The sequence below is a fragment of the Halichoerus grypus genome, chromosome 15, assembly GCF_964656455.1.
Source record: "Halichoerus grypus chromosome 15, mHalGry1.hap1.1, whole genome shotgun sequence".
NCBI classification, from domain to species: Eukaryota; Metazoa; Chordata; class Mammalia; order Carnivora; family Phocidae; genus Halichoerus; species Halichoerus grypus.
In genome coordinates, this window is record NC_135726.1 from 59,877,845 (window position 1) to 59,900,742 (window position 22,898).

A 22,898-nucleotide genomic window follows, 5' to 3' on the forward strand; every position below is an offset into this window, starting at 1 on the left:
CGCTTGCTTTAGGGTGGCCTCACATTCATCCTATATCTTCTGTGTCACGGCCCTATATGAAGTATTTTTACCTTGTCCCTGACCTAACATACACAGACTGACAAAACTGTCTCTAATGCTTCTGGGTGTATTTGACTTGTAGGATGATAACGTTTACTAGGTTCTGCTTCCAGGGACACATTTTGTATCTAAATGACTGTATCGAATGATATGTGCATTTGGATCTGTAGCCTTTGGGAGCATATGAAATGGTTTTAGCTTTGGGACCACGCTGAGCATCAAGGAGTCGGAAATAATGTCTACAAACACTTGGGTGATCAGTTGCAGACACCACTTCCCAGAAATCTGGGTACGGATCCTTTAAGAAGGAGCGAAGCCCCTCCGGCCTGGGACGGAAGACCCTAATTTCCAGGGCCCTTAAGGGGGCGTGGCCTTTCCTCCCAGAGGTCGATGGGACTGCCTTATCCGCGTCCTGTGCGTCTGTGAACTACATTACCCAGAAGAGCGCGCGTCGATGGACTGCATCTCTGACCAATGAAAAGAGTCGTTTCTGCGTGTGCCCCTAACGTCGGGGCGGAGCTTCCGGCCTCATCCGCCTGGCGGTCTTTTTGCCTCTTTCACGCTTGTTCGTCTGCTAATGTTCTGGAGCGCAGGTTCAGGTCGGGGTGACTAACCGAGAAGGCGCGAGGGAAGGCGCTGTCCCCGCCGCACACACTTGGGTCCGCGGCTGGCGACGCCGCCCGGGCTGCCCTGCGCCGGGGGCCGGGACGGGGACCACCGGCCCGGGTGTCCGGTCCGCCCACCGTGTCCGATGGCGGCGGCCGCGCCCCGGGACCCGACTCAGGTAAACCGCTCGTCCTCCTGCCTCCCCCGACCCAGACCCCGAAGGCCCGAGCGCGGGGCGCCGGCTCAGGTGAGCGCTCGTCCCCCGGGCCCTCCCGCCGTCCCCCCACCCAGACCTCGCGTCCCTGCGGCCCAGGCCCCGGTGTCCGGGACGGGGAGGCGGCGGCGGGCGGGGGCCCCGTGCGGGAGCGGGCTCGGGGCCGAGGGCGGCTGGGGCCGAGGCTGGAGGGGGCTGCGGCGGGAGGACTCTGCCCTCAGGGGACAGCGAGCGGGAGGGGGTCACGCCTGGACTGCGGGCCGGGGTGAGGTGCGGTACCTTCAGGTCTAGAGGACTCCAGACGCCAAGGGGACTTTTGGCCAAAGGAGGGACCCGATCTCCGTTTGGGATTTCAAAGTTTTCCGAAGGCGGTTCAAAGGAAGAGCAGACCGGAGGGCAATGAAGAGGACGTTGAGGCCTTGGGAGGTTGGATCTTAGTTCGGGTGGCACGGTTGGCAAGAGGGGACAGAGCATCGAGGCACAGCGGTTAGACAGCCATCGTAAGGTCACCTGACTCCAGGGCCAGGGAAGGGTACGGGTAGCAGGAGCCCAACGAACCCTGCCATGGCCGTTCCTCCACTGCCAGCCTGGGCACAGATTCCCATTGCGGCAGAGGTGCTGTGGAACTGAACACAGGTTGGTGGAGGGTGTCTCAGCCCCTCACTGGCCCTGGCCACCACGCACATAGTCTCTGGATTATGGTGTCCTGGGGCTCTTAAGTGTCATTCCCCCAGGCCTGGGTCTGGGGGCCCTGGGGAAACCCTACGCAGAGGGTCCTAAGTCCATGTAAGGCTTTATATAGAAATGTTCCCGTTTCTGGCAACCGATGTACTGGGAACTGGTTCCTAGATACGCGGAAGCTCAGAGGTGTAACTGAACTGAGTGTTCAGAAAACCACAGTGTCCTTTTAGGTGGGAACAAAGAGCAGGGGGGACAGGAATCAAGACTGGAATGACTGAGAAGTTGGGTGTGTATTCTGGAGGTGATGGGGCGTGTGCACCAGAGGCAGAAAGTGGTCTTAACAGGATCTTACCAGACTCCGTCTGGCTGCAGAGTGTAGAACAGACTGTGAGACCGGGGGAGAAGGAAGGAAGATCAGGCTGCAGCTACTGCCAAAGCCCAGGTGAGAGTTAATGGACCAGAGTTGTGGCTTAGGAAAGGTAATGGGATTCTGGATGCATGTTTTAAGTGGGCAACTAGATTCTCTGATGCAGGAGAAGGAGTGAAATACAGGACTCAGGGATGACCCCAGTGTGTTAGGTCTCAGCAGCTGTAGGAGTGGAAGGTCCGTTATCTGAGAGGAAGAATGTAGTAGTAATACTCACTGTGGGGGTGTTAGGAGCTTTGATTTAGGTATATTGAGAGTCTGGGGTGTTTCAGAGACCACTGAATGGATGTATGATGTAGGCAGTTGTACACATAGGTCTGGGAATCTGGGGAAGGTTCAGGATGGAGGGTTCAGGATGTTCACGATTAGGAGGGGTAATCAACAGGTTATGATTGTAAAGCTATTAGGGGCCAGGTAGGGGAGGATGGGGACTGTGGACTGGGTCTCTTGCCTGGGTACCTGGGTGATGGGTTGAGGCTTCACAAACAAATGAGGCAGGTACATGGCCCTGAAAGGAGTGTGTGTCAGGGACGGGATAGTCTGGCAGGTGGCCAGGGCTTCCAAGGCAAGGGTGGACATGAATGAGGTGGACACGGAGGGAAGGGATAACCGAGGCAAGATGTCACGCAGACCGGAGTGGGTGTTCAATCACCATTCTGTGCACTCACCAGGATTTTTTGAGGACTTTGTTGGGGTCTGGGCTGTTTCATTCAGGCAGGAGGATAAGGTCAAGGGCAAATGTGGTCATTTGTGAGAGTCACTAAGGCCTGGGGTGGACCACTGATGGAGCTGGGCTTTGATGAGGGTTAGGTGGACAGAGGAAAGTTGTGATTGCTTTGGGGACAGCAAGCCCAGCACCTTGTGGAATAGGGCCATGGGTATCTGAGATCCATACGTCTGAGGCAAGGAACAGACCCAAGCAGTGAAGGCTTCGTAGGTGGATTTGGGGCTGCGACGTTTAGTGGGCGTCCTGGGAAGTCAGTAGCAGTATTCAATCCTGTTTGAATTTGCAAAGGATCCTGTGGATGCTGTATTCAGGTTGTGGTGCAGGGTGTAAAATTAAGAGCTGGGCACCTGGGTGGCTCAGTTGGTTAAGCGACTGCCTTCGGCTCAGGTCATGATCCCAGAGTCCTGGGATCGAGTCCCGCATCGGGCTCCCGGCTCAGCGGGGAGCCTGCTTCTTCCTCTGACCCTCTCCCCTCTCATGCTGTTTCTTTCTCACTCGCTCTCTAATAAATAAATGAATAAAATCTTAAAAAAAAAAAGTTTAAAAAAAAATAAAATTAAGAGCCAATATTACATGCGGCACTGATGTCTGGAAACCATGAGGGCCTCTGATGGCCAGAGTGCTACTTCTGCTCCCCATTCTGCTCCCAGAAATAAGATCTCCTAACCAAACAGTGTTTTTATCAAGGGGATCAGGAGCAGTTCCTGCTTATCCCTCTGTACTTGGTTTCAGTTCCCTGCCTGCTCGTGGAGTTACTGAGATAAGTCAGTGGCATCTTCCCAGGGGAAACAGGGGTACCTCTTTGTACTGATATTACAAATCTTGGATCTCACAACCACCATCTGTTCACTCTTTCCCAGAGTGCCACCCCGCTGTGGCCCTGTGTGGCGTGTGGTGTCCTCTCTCAGACTGTGAATATATATGGTTAGAAAAGTGCTGTCAGTCTCATCTGTCCAGTGTTAAGTGTTCTGTGTTTGGCCATCCCCCTAACCCTAGCACACAGCCGATTCCCATCCTCGCCAGTGGCATGAAGAGCAGGTGATTGAAATACAGTCATACGTAATTGTAAGGCCAGAGAGTTGCCTAAGGTATGCAGGGCAGTAAGCTGGTGGCAGCCGTGGGCATGTGGCAGTGTCTACAATGTGGGGATGTGCCGTCTAAGGAATGATGTGTACTTGTAGAGGGAGGATGCCTGATGCCCTAGGGCCCTGGGATTGGGAATTGCATGGTTTGTCCATATTAGGGGAATTGCTTAGCAGAAATGGGTGAATGCCTCTGTGCCAGACCCTTGTTTTATGCCTTTTTATCCACCTGCCTCATCTTACTGATGGCTGGTGCCCATGATCAATGGACCTGTGAGGAGACAGTTGCACCAGCGGTGCGAGGGCCTGGTTTCTCTTCTGTGTTGGATGCTTAGGAGGAGGATGGGTGAGGGGTAGATGTGGAGATGGATTGTCATCTATGAGGGAGAGGCTGTTTATGGTTTCATCTGTCTCCATCTTGCCAGGGCACTGTGACCTTTGAGGACATTGCTGTGTCCTTCTCCTGGGAGGAGTGGGAGCTCCTTGATGAGGCACAGAGACAGCTGTACCAGGATGTGATGCTGGAGAACTTGGCGCTTATAACCTCCCTGGGTAAGGTCCTCACGCCCGCCTCTGTACCCTGAGCTAGTCTCTCCCTTTCCCTTTTTCCCCAAGGGCAGATCTGTTCTCCCATCAGGATCGTGGTCTCTGCTTCCTTCCCCACGTCCTTGAATAGGCAGTGTGGTTGGCTGGTGAGGTATGTGCACTGCCTTCTCCTTGAGCAGCCCCAACACCTGCTACTCCTAAGCCTCTCAGGGAAGGAACCAGGGTCTGGACTGTTCCATTCAGCCAGTGGATCCCACTTTGCTTGCCCTCTCCCTGCCAGGTGACTTGCAGTTACAAAGCACCCGAGTATCCCAGGTTCCACTTTCTTTCTCTAGCTGACATTTCCTCATTCCTTCTTGTGCTAGAAATTACCATCACTGTAATATAGACCACGGTCTGTTCTTGCAAGATCCTTCTTGGAAGTTTTCTTTATAATAGTTTTCTTTCCTGTGCACTGCATGTGCTGAGCTGTTCTTGGCCAGTGCTGGCCACCTATCTCTCCTGTCTTTCCCTTATTTATACTTGCATCATCCAGGTGCCACATAGTTGCTCATCTCGGGGTTGTGGAGAGTGTGTTGTGGTTCACAGCCTGGCTCTGAACAGTGACACCTGGGGGAGGCATGTCCTCAGGGCTGTGTATACATCATACCAGAAACTTATTCCACATGACTGGTCTTTTGTTGGTAATGACAGTGGCCCCCGCACTTCATACCTGCCTTTCCTTCCCCAGTCTTTACACTCAGGTGACTGGTCAACTGCTATTCATCACTTGTACTCTTACTTCCTGCCCAGGGCTAATCTACACCTCTCTGAACTCCACATCTTGACCATTTTAGTCACTGTTCCATGTGGGGTACTGTCCTCCTTGGCTCCTATGTGTTGTGTCGTGAGGTGAACACAGATTGTTAAACAGTCCTTGAACACCAGGCTCTCTTTCACTGTTGAATTTTCCTGGGCCTGAACACACCCTTCTGCATGGCAGACTAGGTCCTGTTGAAAGTTATGTGTAGACCTTGTCTCTCTTCAGTGTATTTATTTCACCTCATAAGTGCCCCTGAACCCCCATTTTGTGAGCTGCTAAGCAGCCTCATCCTCAGCCTGAACTCAGACCTCTTATCCTATGAACAGTCTCATGGACTCGTTTCTGGGTTTATTAGACATGCTTGGGTAGCAGCTGCTTACCCACGAAAGTCACTGTGCACTTCACCAGCATTTCCTGCTTTCAGGTTGTTGGCATGGAGCAGAGGATGAGGAGGCACCGTCTGAGCAGAGCGTTTCTGTAGTGTCACATGTCAGGACTCCCAAGACAGGTCTTTTTCCCCGGAAGGCCAACCCCTATGAGGTGTGTGGTCCAGTCTTGAAAGACAGTTTTCACTCGGCTGAGCACCAGGAAACACAATTCAATGAGAAAGTGTACACTGGTGGGACACATGGGAAAAGATTCTGTTTCAACGAAAACCTTCAGCAGCAGCAGAAGCAGCATGTGAGCGATAAGCCCTTCAGTAACAATGTAAGCAGAGCTTCAGTGGTCAAGAGCTGCAGATTGCAAGTGTCAGGGAAGCCCTTTATCTGTGGGGAGGTTGGGAAGGATTTCTTGGCCAGCTCAGGATTCCTCCAGCAACAGGCCACACAGACTGGAGAGAAGTCAAGCAATGCAACTGAATGTGGGGCAGCCTTCCACAAGGGAAAAACTCAACACCACTGGGGGGACAACACAGAAGCTTTCAGCCACAAGCACACATTTGTTCATCACCAGAGAGTCCGCCCTGGAGAAAGATGTTACATGTGCAGTGAATGTGGGAAATCTTTTAGCCATAACTCTAGCCTTATTAAACACCAGAGAGTTCACACAGGAGAAAGGCCTTATGAGTGTGGGGAGTGTGGAAAATCCTTTAGCCAGAGCTCCAACCTCTTTCAACATCGGAGAGTTCACACTGGAGAAAGGCCTTACGAGTGCAGTGAATGTGGGAAATCTTTTAGCCAAAGCTACAGCCTCAATAACCATCGGAAAGTTCACACTGGAGAAAGGCCATTTGAGTGTGGAGAATGTGGCAAATCCTTCAGTCAAAGATCCAACCTCATTCAGCATCGGAGAATTCACACTGGAGAAAAGCCTTATGAGTGCAGTGAGTGTGGGAAGTCCTTTAATCAAAGCTCTGCGCTCCTGCAACACCATACCGTTCACACTGGAGAACGGCCCTATGAGTGCAGTGAATGTGGGAAATCCTTTACCTACAATTCCAGTCTTTTAAAACACCAGAAAGTCCACACAGGATCAAAGCCTTATGAGTGCAGTGAATGTAGGAAATCTTTTAGCCAGAATTGCAGCCTCGTTCTACATCTGAGAGTTCACACTGGAGAAAGGCCTTATGAGTGCAGCAAATGTGGAAAATCTTTTAGCCAAAGCTCTGCGCTCCTTAAACACCAGAGAGTTCACACTGGAGAAAGGCCATATGAGTGCAATGAGTGTGGGAAGTCCTTTAGGCGAAGCTCCAACTTCAGTGACCATCGGAGAGTTCACACTGGAGAAAGGCCATATAAGTGTAACCAGTGTGGGAAATCCTTTAGTAAAAGCTCTGGCCTCACTCGACACCAGAGAGTTCATACTGGATTGGGCATTATAAATATCTTGAATGAGAAAGCCATTAGCCGAAGCCCTTACCTCATTGATTACCACAAAATTCACATGGGAGAAACAACTTAGATATGTAGCAAATGTATTTCCTTGTTCAGTATAACAACACTCGAGGAGATCTCTTTTGAGGGTGCCATCTGCCTGAATTGTGCCTCATACATCCAAACATCAAAATAAATTCCAGGTATGTGGAGCTGTGTTGCATGTTTCAGCTTGGGGCCGTGTGAATTTTTATTACTGTTGATTCTGTAGCAGCAGCCATTCACCTCTCCCACCTGCAGGTGCCCATATGTATATCATTTATCTGCTCTGATGTGTTCAGCGAAGTAAACCTTGGTGTTTTCCCATTCGCTGGGTGAATGTGAGAAGCCAGAGTACTCATTTTTTTCTCTCTGATTAGTAGGGCATGGATGACCCCGTTGTGTTCCAGAGGACTCCATCTGAGTTCTGCCTGTGACCTGAAAAGTCATCTTTTTTAGGGATATTGGTCTGGTAATTCTTGTGATGGAATTTCCCAGCCTCCAAGTCACTAACCGAGGAACAGCCTTCCTCTATTATTCTGGTTTGTGCTGTAACAAAGGCCTTATTGTGTAAGTCATCTTTATCTTGAAGGTTAGATTCACTTTATGGGGTGGTTTCAGAATGACAGGAGAAACAGCTGCCGTGGGCACCCCAATCTTTGTGTGCTTCAGGGGGATAGAAGGATGGCAGTCCTCTCTCTAGTTTGGGCCTTGTTTGCATTGTTGCCTAAGGCCTCTAAGGAAATTACGTAGGGTTTTGTGGTTAAATTGTAGCCTGGATGCCAGGACGTTTTGTGCTGTCAGCGCTCACCTTGAAGAGGGGGCAGTTGTGACAACCTCCGGTACTTCTGGGAACAACATAAAATTGTTCTCTTCTTTGCAGGGGATGTTGCATTGTGCTCAGCACTGGTGCAGGAAATCTGTTCCCAGGTCTTGCAAAGGAGAGAGGTACCCTAATGCCCAGAATTCTGTGTGGTAGTGTCACTGGCTGAAAGATTATAGGGGGAGTCATAATTGTACACAAACAGTGGATTAACAGAGAGGGCAAGAGACTGCAACAAACTGGTTGGAATGTGCCTCTTTTAAAAGGGCACCTGCCATTGTTCTAGTCAGTATGGCTGTGAAGGATGAGCAAGTACGGAAATTCTCAGATCTTTCTGAACTGTGAATCTTGTGTAGCTGAGGGCCTTGTCAGAAAATAATCTAATGGGGGGCGCCTGGGTGGCTCAGTTGGTTAAGCGTCCGACTCTTGGTTTTGACTCAGGTCATGATCTCAGGGTTGTGAGATCAAGCCCTGCATACAGATCTAGCCTCAGTGCAGAACCTGCTTGGGATCCTCTCTCCTTCTCCCTGTGCACACACTCCCCCCCACCACCACGTTCACACTCTCTCACGTGTGCTCTCTCTATAAGAAAAGGAATCTAACAGTTTTATGGATTCCTGTAGTTTCTCTGCATTGTTCACCGTAAGGCCTTTGTTGCACAGGAAGGAAAACAAAGAAAGAAGGAAGATCTCAGTCCAGAAATGCAGGCTTTACGCAGCCTGCATTCCTGATGACTCAGGTGGAAATGGCTTTCATTGCTCACCTGTATTTGCTGCCACCGAGGCAAGGTGCTGATCCCAGGGCATTACAAGGGATATGGTGGGGTCAATACAGGTTTGCCAAACTTTGTTTTTTGAAAACAGAATTTTTTTTTTATTATACCGTTAATGCCTTTTTGGTATGGTTAATAAATAATAAATTGTCCATATTTAAACTGTACCATTTGATGAGTGTTGACATTCATATAAACCCATGAAACCATCATCATAAATCATAACAATGTGCATATGCATCACCCCACATTCACTCATGCCCTTTAATTATTATCTCCTTCTCTCTGCCCTCCAGGCAAACATTGATTTACTTTCTTCTACAATAGATTCATATGTATTTAATGTAATTTTACATGATTGAAAATAAAATGTTTAGTTTTTTTTCCCCTCTGGGTGTTCTCGTCTGGTATATTTATTTTGAGATTTGTCAATGGGTCTGTGTAATTAGTTCATTCTTTTAATGTGTCAGGAAATGTAATGTTCTGTCCACTATTTGTTTATTTACTCATCTGTTTCAGATATTTGAGTTGTTTCTAGTTTGGGGCTTTATCAAACAGTTGTTAGAGACATTTGTTTGATTCTTAAATTTATGATTCTTTGTATGGATGTGTTTCATTCCTGTTGATACCTCAGAGCGCCTCAGAGCCGTAGTTACAGGGCTGTGATTTGGGGACTGTTAAATGAGGTCATCCTCAGGAGAACTCCTCCCTGTTAGCTCCCTATGAAAAGATGTGTTAGTTATGGGCTGAATTGTATGTTCCCAGATTCATATGTTGAAGTCATAATCTCCAGTACCTCAGAATGTCACTGCATTTGGAAATAGGGTTTTTGAAAAGGTGAAATAAAGGTGATACTGTGGACACAATCCAGTGTGACTAGTGTCCTTAAGAGGACATTAGTACACAGACACACACAGGGAAGGTCATGTGAGACAGAGGCAGAAAATGCCCACCTACAAGCCAAGGAGAGAGGTCTCAGGAGAAATCAGTGCTTCTGAGACCCTGATATCAGATACCTAGCATATGAGAAAATGCATTTCTGTTGCTTAAACCACCCAGTCTGAAGTAGTGTATTATGGTGGCCTTAGCAAAGTCTTATGGGGGCCGTCAGCATCTGGGAAGGAGAGGGTCTGCAGGGTGCCCTAGGGACAGAGGGAGGAAGTGATCCGTAAAGTAGTTGGGACCAGAAGGAGGGATGGGCTTGGAATTGATTCCTCCATCCCCACCTCTCAGTGGAGGTCACAAAGAGAAACTTGCTGCCCAGCCTCCCCCTAGGTTCAGTTTCCAGCTGTGTAAAATGGAGATCATGAGCAGACCTGCCTCTGGGGCTATTTGAGATGTAAAGAACTCATGGCCTAGGAAAGGGGCTCAGATGGAGAACCTTTTTTTTTTTTTAATTTTTTTAAAAGATTTTATTTATTTATTTGATAGAGACACAGCGAGAGAGGGAACACAAGCAGGGGGGGTGGGAGAGGGAGAAGCAAGCTTCCTGCAGAGCAGGGAGCCCGATGCGGGGCTCAATCCCAGGACGCTGGGATCATGACCTGAGCTGAAGGCAGACGCTTAATGACTGAGCCACCCAGGCGCCCCTCAGATGGAGAATCTTTTAAGAGTGATGATTGTCCTAAGGGGTGGGGAGTAGGGTTAGCAGTGCCTTTGGAGAGGGGGGCAAAAGACCACTGGGGGAAAATATTGAGATATTTATACCTGGGGGGCCTTGCAGGGGCTGTGGTTGACATGAGGGGGTGGGTAAGGTTCCCACCTGGCTCTTCCTGAAGCTCTGATCCCTACTGGACAGTCCCAAGCCAGTGGGGGACAAATAGGGACTGAGTGGCTTGGACCATGCACACATCACCAAGGGGACCTGGATAAGCGGTGGCCATACCTCAGGGGCCCCTTGAATACCTTCAAATGGACTTTATCCAGCTTCTACCCTCTGTGGGACTTGAATATATTTTAGTGATTGTATGTCTATTTGCAGAGTGAGTTAAAGCATTTCTTTTCTGAAAAGCTGATTGATTTTGTTTCCAGCCCTGGATCATCCCAATGTTTACATCTACATCAGGTCATCATGTCACACACTTTATGGGAACCATTATAAACACTCTCTTTTATCACTCACAATCTTGTAGAAAAGTTGAATGGACCACTGGCATTGTTAACATCAGCAAAACTTTCGGAAACCTTTGAGCTCCCTTGGCCAAAGATATTCCCTCTCGCCCTTATGGCCATGGAGTCCACTCACTCAGTTATCCCCCTATGAATTACTAACTGGAAGACTCATGCATGTGTCTAGGGATTTCACTTCCAATACTAGTTACTGCTCTGCTACATGCAGACATGGCAAAATATTGCCAGGGATTCACATAATATATCCAGTCCTGTCACCAACTGACTAAGGCCACCTTCTGAAAACATGTTTTAAAGAGCTTTTTCATGATCTTCAACTAGTAGATTCCATCTGTTGGAACAGACCTCAGAGAATAACTGCCGGAGTCCAGCTCCAGCCGGGGTGGGTCTCTCGTAGGAAAGGACGGCGTCGGCGAATGAGGAGACACAGACACAGGATCAGGTTGTAAGCATCTCCTGACAGCCTCGGAGGAACTTTATTTATATGTTAGGATATTTTTGTTTTTCCAAATCTTAGATCATTTTCTGGATTACAGCCATAGCCTTCTTTCATTTTTCCTTTGTAATGATTAACATGACCTTTATTGATTTCTGCTTATTGGCTTTCGCTAAAACTAAAAAACAGTACGCAAAGAGAGAGGTGCTAGACAGAGTGTGACCGTCTTGTTATTTTGTTCTATAGAAACTAATTCTTCGTGGAATTAGTTTCATTACGATTGCTTAGATAGGCGTAACTAAGATGAGTAGTCACTTTATCATGAAACCCCAGAAATACTCCAGTTATAAAGATTGCCATAAATAAAATGAAAGAGAATAGCAGGAGCCAGCTGTGGAGTCTCCTGTTTTCAGGATCGTCCCCCATACTTGGACTTTGTCAAACAGCATGAGTAGCTTGGCTCGCGCCAAATAACTGCTCATAAATCTCATTGGAAGGAACCTATCAGGTGCTGTTAGCAATAAATAGAGCAGTGAAACTCCAGGGAGTCACTCTGGCTCATGTTTCACAACTAAAGAAGAAATCCAGAATTCCACACAATTGGAAGGCTACTCCAATCCAAGACCTCAAACTGAGGATTCTGAGCTGATCTTCAAAAGCAGACAGGTGACCCAAGACCTTCGGAACAAACAGATGACAGCTTCCACTCGATACCTCACAGCAAGACATCTGTCTAACAAATTACTGTTTTGTTCTTTTAATCTGCTTGCCTGTAATTGTTCCACTTCTCATTTTCCACAGACCCCTTGTCATCACCACTAATGGCCCTTTTACTCGTTTCTTCCTTATAAGGTTAGGTTAGGTCAGAACATAATCTTAACCTTATTAGGTTATCCCTAACAGCAGCCCCTACCCTCAGTCACTTACTGCAGGATATGCCATTCCTCACCAGCCTACCATGATGAAACCTCTGGGCCATGCAGGTTGCATCAAATGAGACCATAGGGAGTTACAGCACATGGCATTTCCACTTGCACATACATGGACCTTGACCTTACACGAATCAATGTGTGACAGTGCTAGTGTCCCTCTCGCCCAGAAAAAGAACCGATTATTTCAATCTTGATGAGAACTCAGGCGATCCTAAGTTTGATTTCAATAATCTTCATAGGGCAATGTGCCCAAAACTTACTACCTGGAAGAGACCGATAGAGATCCAAAAATGTAACCCAGTCCTGTAAGCCCTTGGTTCTGACCTTATATCATGAATGACTCCTTTGTTCCCAGATGTCTATGTGCCCTGGACAGATCACTACTTCCTTTGTGGCCAGGACCCACAGGATTCATACTAACACCTCATGCACTTTAGGAATAGTATCTTTTTTTTTTTTTTTTTTTTAAAGATTTTATTTATTTATTTGAGAGAGAGAATGAGAGAGAGAGAGCATGAGGGGGGGAGGGTCAGAGGGAGAAGCAGACTCCCTGCCGAGCAGGGAGCCCGATGCGGGACTCGATCCTGGGACTCCAGGATCATGACCTGAGCCGAAGGCAGTCGCTTAACTAACTGAGCCACCCAGGCGCCCTAGGAATAGTATCTTAAAACTTGTCCATACATGAGGGATCCTAGTTCTATAAATCACCAACGTTGGAAATCCAACTCAGGTGTGATTTCCAAAATGAGGTCTGTTCTACTATTCAGCACACTGAGGGAAGTACTGACTCTATGTGAACGATGTGAGTAGTGTTCCCATCAGTGGGAATCATACAAATATAAAAGACTAATAAACCTGTCACTAGCATTGGCAGAAGTTTTAAGACAGCAGTTCTGCCCTAGATGTAGTAAACATTTGTCTCAACTCCCGGACACAAGTAGTGATGGACAGTCTCGTTGCTCTAGATTTCTTGTTGGCTAGTCATGGTGGGATCTGTGCCATTGCTAATACTGCTTGTACTTGGATCTATGAAACAGACAAGGGACTATTAATTGTGCTTGCTTTTGTCATAGTGGTCATGATGCTGGTCTGTTTGTCCAGAGTCTTAAATGCTTCTATGCAACTGCACTGTTATCAGATGATCACCGAGATGATATAACAATAAAAAGGTCAAGCCAATCTTGCAATACCCACTATGAAGATGAACAGTCTCTGAGCAGTGAAGATTTGAATCTGTGTTTTCCCCAAATTAGTCAACTTCTCAGAAGTGAGAGAAAGATCAGGGTGAGACTGAGAGAATATAGAAACAGACAATGGCCAGACCATATAGAGAGATAGAACTCAGACCCACAGTCTCTGGTAACCAGCACAGGAAACCAACCCATTATCTATATAACCAGCCCAAGATGCCAGCTATCTAGAAGAGAAACCTGTAGAAAATCATACCATTATATCTAGCAACATTCCAGGACGCCAAAGGATGACCTCAGTAAGGATGGCACCAAAGAGCCAGGACATGATTAATAATGGACAATTCCATTATTAATCATGATTAGTAATAATGAAGATTCCTTCATTTTTGTCCTTGTTTGCAACATAATACCAACCAGAGAAGGCCAAATATGTACCCCTAACCAATCATGTAGGATGCATCTTCAATGTAGCCCACCTCCAGCTTCCCAATCAGGGCATACCTGAAGTCTTACCTTTTTAAACTATAAGGCTTTACCACTCCTCTGCCTGCCTTTGAGAATCTGCGAAAATGCACGTGATGGATTCTGACAACCTTGTTGCAGGAAGGGCTGAATAAACAGCCTTTGAGTGTTCTCATTTGGTTGGTCTTCATCTATTTCCATAGCTCTTGGACATTCCTCAAAATACTGTGTTATAAATTGATTTGAAATAATTTTGACTGTGATTTTACAAGGATTTATTAGCAATAGTGTTAAATTTACTTGTTGTGTTTCATTTTCCATCTTAGGTTATTGACATTTTGGCAATTGATCTGTCAAAGAACATACCCTTATCTAAACATCTTTCAGGGAGGCAAGTTTGAGTGTAAACTGCTTTGGAGTCTTTCCATACCAAGTATAGAAAGATGGTCATTGATTAATCAGAATTTTATTTCCTTTTTGTCCTGCAAATAAACAGTATTGCAGGGGCCACTGAGGAACTCTGGCATTAGGTAACTTATGATAAGCTTAAACCTTCCTCACTGGTGAATCCTCCTAAACACTGTCCCTCTTTGTCCTATTTTTAGTCCAACTTTCTTTCTTTTCCTTCAGTCCACAGTATTCTGAGTTGGCCTCCATGTCCCTTGAGTTTGTAACTTCCTTGTAGAGGAGAGACATTCCTGAAAATGGACATTTCACCTGGTTATGTTAAAATCTGTGGCATTGTCAAAGACTTCCCAAATCCCAGGGGAAAAAAGAAAAGTCTGCTAAGTCACTTACTCTTCTGCTGTGCACACACTCTCCAGGAATCAGTCTATCTTCTGATTGAGCCAAGAGATGCAAAAGCATGGTTGGAAAGAGTCCAGTAGACCTGACCTTAAAATATTTTAAGATTGGGGCACCTGGGTGGCTCAGTTGGTTAAGCGACTGCCTTCGGCTCAGGTCATGATCCTGGAGTCCCGGGATCGAGTCCCGCATCGGGCTCCCTGCTCAGCAGGGAGTCTGCTTCTCCCTCTGACCCTCCCCCCTCTCATGTGCTCTCTCTCTCCTCTCATCCTCTCTCTCAAATAAATAAATAAAAAATCTTAAAAAAAAAATATTTTAAGATTAGTGAAATTTTAGTGCTTAAAAATGAAAGAACTGAAAATCTTCTGAAACTTTTACAAAGGACACTGATAATGTAAGAGAAAATTATTGTCCTAAAGTAGCATAAAGGAAAGATAAATATTAGTCTAATGCTTTTAAGATTTTATTTGAGAGAGAGTGAGAGAGAGAAGGAGCAGGGGGAGGGGCAGAGGGAGTCTGATGCAGGGCTCGATCCCAGGACTCCAGGATCATGACCTGAGGCAAAGGCAGACGCTTAACCAACTGAGCCACCCAGGTGCCCCTGGGGTTGGCTCTTTATGTTGCTAAACATAACCATCCTCAAAGCTGTTTTCCTAAAAAAAATTGGCTACCTGTGATTTTGAATAATGGCCTCGACCCCTAGATCACCAAGCGAGAATGAGAGAGGAGACTGCAGAGCTTTTGTGTAATTCCAAGTGTGTTTTTTTTTTTTAAGATCTATTTATTTGAGAGAGCCTGAGCGAGTACAAGATGGGGGGGGGCAGAGGGAGAGGGTGAGAATCAAGCAGACTCCCCACTGAGCTTGGAGCCTGACGTGGGGCTTGACCTCCCTACCCTCCCTACCCTGGGATCAGGACCTGAGCCAAAACCAAGAGTCAGATGCTTGACTGCCTGAGCCACCCAGGCATGCCCTAAGTGTGTACACAGATGTTTACAAATTATGTATATATATACGCACACATGTTTTAAGATTTTATTTATTTATTTGGGAGAGAGAGCACATAAGCAGGGGTAGCAGCATGCAGAGAGAGAGGGAGAAGCAGACTTTCCACCAAGCCGGGAGCCCGATATGGGGCTGGATCCCAGGACCCCAGGATCATGACCCGAACTGAAGGCAGACACCCAACCGAGCCACCCAGGCGCCCCTACAAATTATATTTTTTATTTTTAATTTTTATTTTATTTTATTTTTTTAAAGATTCTGTTTTATTTATTTATTTGAAAGAGAGAGAGATAGCGAGCAGGAACACAAGCAGGGCGAGTGGGAGAGGGAGAAGCAGGCTTCCCACGGAGCAGGGAGCCCGATGCGGGACTCGATCCCAGGACCCTGGGATCATGACCTGAGCTGAAGGCAGACGCTTAACGACTGAGCCACCCAGCACCCCCAAATTATATTTTTTAAAAAGTTCATATACCCCTATCAATTTGTCTTTTTGAACCACTTAGACTTTTTATTTTCTAAAAAGGAATTACATCTTTTCACTGATTTTTCTTAAAGATTTTATTTATTCATTTGAGAGCAAGAGACAGAGAGCACACAAGCAGGGGGAGAGTCAGAGCGAGAGAGAAGAAGCAGGCTCCCTGCTGAGCCAGCCAGAAGCCTGATGTGGGGCTCGATCCCAAGACCTGGAGATCATGACCTGAGCTGAAGGCAGACGCCTAACCATCTGAGCCACCCAGGCGCCCCAAATACATGTTTTTAATTCAAGACACAAAACAGCAGGCACAAGAACACGGAGACTCTCCCCTTTTTTCTCTGAAAGAAGGCTATAAAACTCCCACAAAAGACAGGAACAGGAAGACCGAAGATATTGTTATCAGTCCCGAGAAAGCACCAGAGAAACCTACATACAAAACCTTACTACATTAGTCTCCTCCCATATATTTACCTTTCTCACAAATGCCAACCTGGGAACCCTAAGACTGCTTCGTTTTCTCCTGTCATTTCTCTACAACCTAACTGTTCTTTGTTGATGCTCTAGAAGCTGGAATTTGGAGCCACCGTTTTGAGTTACTTCTGGTTTAGGTTCCTCCTGGAGATGTGCGCTGCATGCTGCAGTAAGCTTCCTCTCTCCCTCCCTCCCTCAGATCTATCTTTATGTTACATGGACCTCAGCCAAGAACACAGAAGGGTAATAGAGGGAACATCATTTTTCTTTTCCTACACCTGCTGGATGTAGACATACGAACAAAAAAGTATACCCCACGCCCTCACCAATTTTCTGTACATCCTTGGGGCCACACAGTCTACCCCCTGGGCCCTGACGGAAGGTTCGATGATAGCTTTGATTGCTCTGCAATGTTTTGATGCTCTGGTGCCATCCCCCAAAGAAAGTACGTATGATTTATAATGTAAATGCTGTGAAAGGTGGACAGAGTATGCTTCTAAATGTCAAAATTCCCCCTGCCTTTCCATTTGAATTATAGCAACTACACCTACTGTCATTTACAATTTTTGTTCACCTCAAGAGGAAGAAAATTTTCCAAATTGCTGAACCCTGGTTTTTCACATGGGCAATGACCCTCTCTGACAGACCCCAAACTGCCTTACTCCAAGTCAAGAAGAAGGTGTTGTTTTGATTTGTAAAAGTGTGGTAAATGGACATCACGTACAATTTATCATTTTAGCCATTTGTAAGCATCCAGTTCAGTGGCATGAAGTCCATTTACATCCTCCTTGTCATGTTACCTCTTTTAAACCACCTTTAGGGCGCCTGGGTAGCTCAGTTGGTTAAGCGACTGCCTTCGGCTCAGGTCATGATCCCAGCGTCCTGGGATCGAGTCCCACGTCAGGCTCCCGGCTCGGCGGGGAGCCTGCTTCTCCCTCTGGCCCTCTCCCCTCTCATGCTGTTTCTCTCTCTCTCAAATAAATAAATAAATAAATAAAATCTTTTAAATAAATAAATAAATAAACAACCTTTAGAGTTAAAACAACACTTAGAGTCATGATTTGCCCAATGAGTGTCCTCCCTTCATTTGGAAGTTCTATGTATGGGGGTGCTTGTCCATCTTCCTCTTTTTACTCGTGAGGAGGTAGGGCATGAAATCCCCAAGTAGCCAGATGGTAGCACCGTCGATTCAAAGTTACCTGCACACTAAATCTATAAACATGGTCTGGAAATCATTTAAGTTCATCTGCCTCCAGTGAAATTGTTGCTCTGGATTATAACCAATCTTCTCCATGTTCTTCTAACAATATTTCTCCTTCTTTTCACCTGGTACTTTGCCTGATCATGAAGCAGTCCCATCTGGCAAGAACTGTATTACCTGCCTGCCACACGAGACAAAAGTATGCACAGGCCTGTCCCCATCTTACCCTTTTTGCCTACCCCGTCATTTCAGAAAATGTGTCCTTCATAAAAATGTGTGCTTCCTCCTGTCAGAAGCCAAACCTGAAATAAAAGACTTAGATGTAAAGAAACAAGAATATTGATTGATTAAAAAAAAAAAAGAGCCCCCCAAAACAGCAGGTGCCTGAGGGTGCACTGACCTCTGCCCTTTCCTTCCTGGAAGTGGGAAATACCACCCTTTCCATGGAAAATGTCCTCCCTATGCCAGAAGGAGAGTGACATTCTTGTCAAGGACAGGAAGCTAAGAATAAGAAAATTCTGTACAGACTTTGTTATAAATAATGCTTATCTTCCTGTGGTTTCTCCACAGAGTTTAGTTACTTTTCCACAACCACCTGTCTGTTCAGCCCAATATAAAAGCATTTAGGTTCTGCCACTTCTTTCGGTCCTTGTTTCCTTAGGAGGACTCCCTTGTCATGTAAAATTTATAAGCAATAAATTTGTGCACTTTTCTCCTCTTAATCTGTCTGTGTCAGTATAGTTCTCAGACCCAGCTGCAACCCTAAGATGACTGAGGTATGGTTTTGCCTTAATGACATCTTCCTTTTGGCATCTTGGAATTCTACCTCCTTCATTGGTTTGATTCTTCAGTATGCGGACGTGCTCTCAGCTACCATCTTAAGAAATTGTATGAATATTTTCAGTGTCTTACTTTTTTTAATTTAAATTCAATTAACTAACATATAGTGTATTATTAGTTTCAGTGGTGGAGTTCAGTGATTCCTCAGTCTTATAGAACACCCAGTGCTCATTACATCACGGAGTGAGATCATATGATAATTGTCTTTCTCTGATTGGCTTGTTTTGCTTAGCATAATACCCTCTAGTTCCATCCACGTCATCGCAAATGGCAAAACTTTAGGTTTTTTGATGGCTGTGTGATATTCCGTTGTATATATATACCACATCTTCTTTATCCATTCATCTGTCGATGGACATCTGGGCCCTTTCCATAGTTTGGCTATTGTGGACATTGCTGCTATAAACATTGGGGTGCAGGTGCCCCTTCAGATCACTACACTTGTATCTTTGGGGTAAATACCTACTAGTGCAATTGCTGGGTCATAGGGTAGCTTTATTTTCAACTTTTTTTTTAAAGATTTTATTTATTTATTTGTCAGAGAGCACAAGCAGGGGGGAGCGGCAGGCAGAGGGAGAAGCAGGCTCTCAGCCCAATGCGGGACTCGATCCCAGGACCCTGGAATCATGACCTGAGCTGAAGGCAGACACTTCACTGACTGAGCCACCGAGATATCCCTAAAAATTTTCAACTTTTTGAGGAACCTCCATACTGTTTTCCAGAGTGGCTACACCAGCTTGCATTCCCACCGACAGTGTAAGAGGGTTCCCCTTTCTCCGCATCCTCGCCAACATCTGTTGTTCCTGACTTTTTAATTTTAGCCATCCTGATGGGTATGAGGTGGTATCTCATTGTGGTTTCGATTTGTATTTCCCTGATGTGGAACATTTTTTCATGTGTTTCTTGGCCATTTGTGTGTCTTCTTTGGAGAAATGTCCGTTCGTGTCTTCTGCCCATTTCTTGACTGGATTATTTGTTCTTTGGGTGTTGAGTTTGGTAAGTTCCTTATAGATTTTGGATACTAGCCCTTTATTGCAGTGTCTTTCAAAATAAAACCTGCTCCTACTACAGGATCCAGCAATAAATTACTGACCCAAATGAGTAAAAAACTTACATTCACACAGAAACCTGCACACCAATGTTTACCACAACTTTATTCATAACTGCCAAAACTTGGTTGGAAGCAACTAAGATGTCCTTCAGGAGGAACCAACATACTGCTCTGGTGCAGGATGTTGATAGGATAGCGTAGGGGTGGGGTGGGGCTCTGGGTACCCGTGTGTGTGTTTGGTGGGCAGGGAGCAGTGAAGGCAGAGCAGAGAGCATATGAGAAATCTCTGTACTCTCCGCTCAATTTTGCTGTAAACCCAAAATTGCTCTTTAAAACACACACACACATACATACACACACACACAATAAATCCTGTGAATTAAAAAAAAAAAAAATTATTCCAGGGATGCCTGGGTGGCTCAGTCGGTTAAGCGTCTGCCTTCAGCTCAGGTCATGATCCCAGGGTCCTGGGATTGAGCCCCACATCGGGCTCCCTGCTCAGCAGGGAGCCTGCTTCTCCCTCTGCCTGCTGCTCCCCCTGCTTGTGCTCTCTCTCCCCTCCCCTGACAAATAAGTAAATAAAATCTTAAAAAAAAAAAAATTATCCCTGGGGCACCTGGGGGGCACAGTTGGTTGCGCATCTGACTCTTGGTTTTGGCTCAGGTCATGATCTCAGGGTCGTGAGGTGGAGCCCCCATGTCAGGCTCCCCGATCTGCAGACAGTCCGCTTAAGATTTTCTCTTCCTGTCTGTCTGACCCCCGCCCCCTGCCCTCACTGTCTCTCTAAAATAGATTTTTTGTTTGTTTAAAGATTTTTATTTATTTGAGAGTGAGAGAGAGAGCACAGAAACAGGGAGAGGGGCAGAGGGAGAGGGAGAAGCAGCCCGACGCAGGGCTCCCTGGGATCGTGACCTGAGCCAAAGGCAGATGCTTACCCGACTGAGCCACCCAAGTGGCCCTGCTTTTGCATAAATCTGTTGGGCTTGGACAAATGTCAGTTTGCAAGCTCCTTGGGAGCTTCCTGGGTATAATCTGAAACCGGCCCCTGTACACAGAGGGCAGGAAGAGACCAACCAAGGAGGAAGTCCACCCCAGATTGGTAGGTGGCAGGTTTAATAAGCAAGGAAACTAATATATGAGGCTTGTCTTGGATGCCACCAGAGGAGTAGATCTCCTTACCTGCCCACCAAATCTTGAACATTTATAGAGATCTTAACTGTGTTTAGTCACCTATACCATCAAGATGGTCTCAACAACGCTGTATTCCCTCAAGGCTGTGTCCATGGAATAGCTTCCACCGGGGACGGTAGGCACAGCATACATTCCAAGGACAGGGGAGAGGGTGAGGAACCTCCAGTTGTTGGGTTCAACTCAAGGGTCAAGCAGACCTCCTCTGACAGCCTATTTGTTTGGGTTTCTTCTTCTCCCTTGGTCAATGTGTCTATCTGCCAATTTTATTCTTGTTTTTTGAAATTGCTGTAGCGATTCTAATTCCTTTGCATAGGGGCGCCTGGGTGGCTCCGTCAGTTATGCGTCTGCCTTTGGCTCAGGTCATGATCCTAGGGTTGGGGGGGGGACGGAGGGGGGGACGGAGGGGGACGGAGGGGGGAGGGGGACGGAGGGGGGACGGAGGGGGAGGGGGAGGGGGGCTTTCCTCCGGGGACCCTTCCACCGATTAGCCCGCCGCCATCAGTGGTGGCGAGCCGGCTGGAGCAGTGGGGTAAAGAGTTGCAGGTCACGTCGGTCCCCGCAGGGTGTGTGCTCGGGGTTCCCTCGGAGGGGCTCGTGCTGTCCCCCCCGTTGGAAGGGCTCAGAGGCCGAGTCGTGCGTGGGGCCGTGCCAGGGGGTGCTCCCCCGGCTCTGAGCGTGGCTGCCCTGCGCCCGCCCTCGGCTGGCGGTCGGTCCGCGCGGCTGAGCGTGGGGACGGACGTGCGGGCGGCCGGCGGTCCGGCTCCGCGCCCCGGTGGCGGCGTCCTCTTCCCCGGCAGCCCCCACTGTCCGGCCCCCGTGGCCGCCGCCATGTGTCGCGTTCTCCTCCCACCCCGCGTGTATGGGGATGAAAATGGGCGCCAGCGGCGGCCTCCTGCTTGGCCGGGTGGTCACGGCGGCCCGGCGTCCGCTCGGACGCGGTAAATCGCAGCGAGTTGACGGACGGTGGCTCCTGTCTACACGGACGCACGAACAGCGGGGAGGAGCCCGCCGCCGCATGCCCGCCCTCGCTGGGGCGCGGTGTAGGGCCCCCCGCAGGCCGCATGTTCGCAGGAGCGGAAGGCGACGGGCCTGTGGAAGGCGCAGAGCGGGGAGCGCGAGCCCGCAGCCCGCCCGGTGGGGCTCCTCCCGCCCAGGGCCTCCGGCAGGCAGGGCAGGCGTCCCCTCCGCGGCGGTGCTGCTGCTCCGCGACGGGCGCCACCGGGCGTGGGTCAGGGTGCACGGCGTCCTGGGCGTTCGGTCCTGGGGAGCCCACGGGCGACGCCAGTGTGGAGGGAGGGCCGGGCTTGTCCCCGGGGCGTCAGGGCCTCGCTCGGAGCCCACGGGGCACACGGAGGCGAGGCTGGCGTGGCCCGCGGGACGAGGCGGCTCCTCAGGACCCCGCAGGCTGCCCGGCTGGTGCCGCTCGGCTGGAGCTCGACCGTGAACGCCCACGTGAGGCGGCGAGAGGACCAGGCCTCAGCTGGGTGCAGGCGGGGAGGGAAGGGTGTTAGCCTCGCGGCGCTCCTGTGGGGTCTGCCCTTTCGGGGAACCTTAAATTTATGACAAGCTGGAGTATGGTGTCTGCAAAAGCCCCGCAGGGCCTGCTGGGTTTGTCCTTTTTCAGTTGTGCTGAGTGGGCGGCGGCGGTCAAGTGACTTGCAGGGTGTTGACAATAAAGATGCGTGGGAGCCAGAAGGTGGAGCAACCACAACCCAGATGTTTGCCTTTCCTTTGTGGGACCGAGCCCTGCACGGGCGCCCTGCTCAGCGGGAAGACGGCTTCTCCCCCTCCCCCTCCCCCTGCTTGGGGTCCTGTTCTTGCTTATCGCTCTGTGAGAGTCTTTAAAAAGAAAAAACAGATGAAAAGGTGTAGATTCCGTGCCCAGGGGCTGAACTAAGAACCAGGTTCCACACTGGGATCATTCTTCCTGTTGTGGAGCTAGCTGTGAATGTGAGTGAGTTAAGATCGACCTCTGGCTCAGACCCGGGGGTGGGGGGGGGGGGGTTGAGGAACCGTCTGGGCCAGTGACTTCTTAGCTTTAGAAAGGCGGTCCTAGGATCTACAAATCCTGGGGGTGAAGGGTGTGTGTTGTGTTTTGATTCCGTTTTACAGGGTT

General features: G+C 48.2%; 1 protein-coding gene across 1 annotated transcript; it reads left to right on the forward strand.

Annotated features, from left to right (window-relative positions):
• Positions 1-499: 499 nt before the first annotated feature.
• LOC118535599 (uncharacterized) lies at positions 500-7,300 on the forward strand. The gene is made up of 3 exons (XM_036091968.2): positions 500-844; positions 4,223-4,349; positions 5,570-7,300. The coding sequence occupies exons 1-3, from the start codon at positions 812-814 to the stop codon at positions 7,045-7,047; spliced, it is 1,638 nt and encodes a 545-aa protein (XP_035947861.1). The 5' UTR covers positions 500-811; the 3' UTR covers positions 7,048-7,300.
• Positions 7,301-22,898: the final 15,598 nt, after the last annotated feature.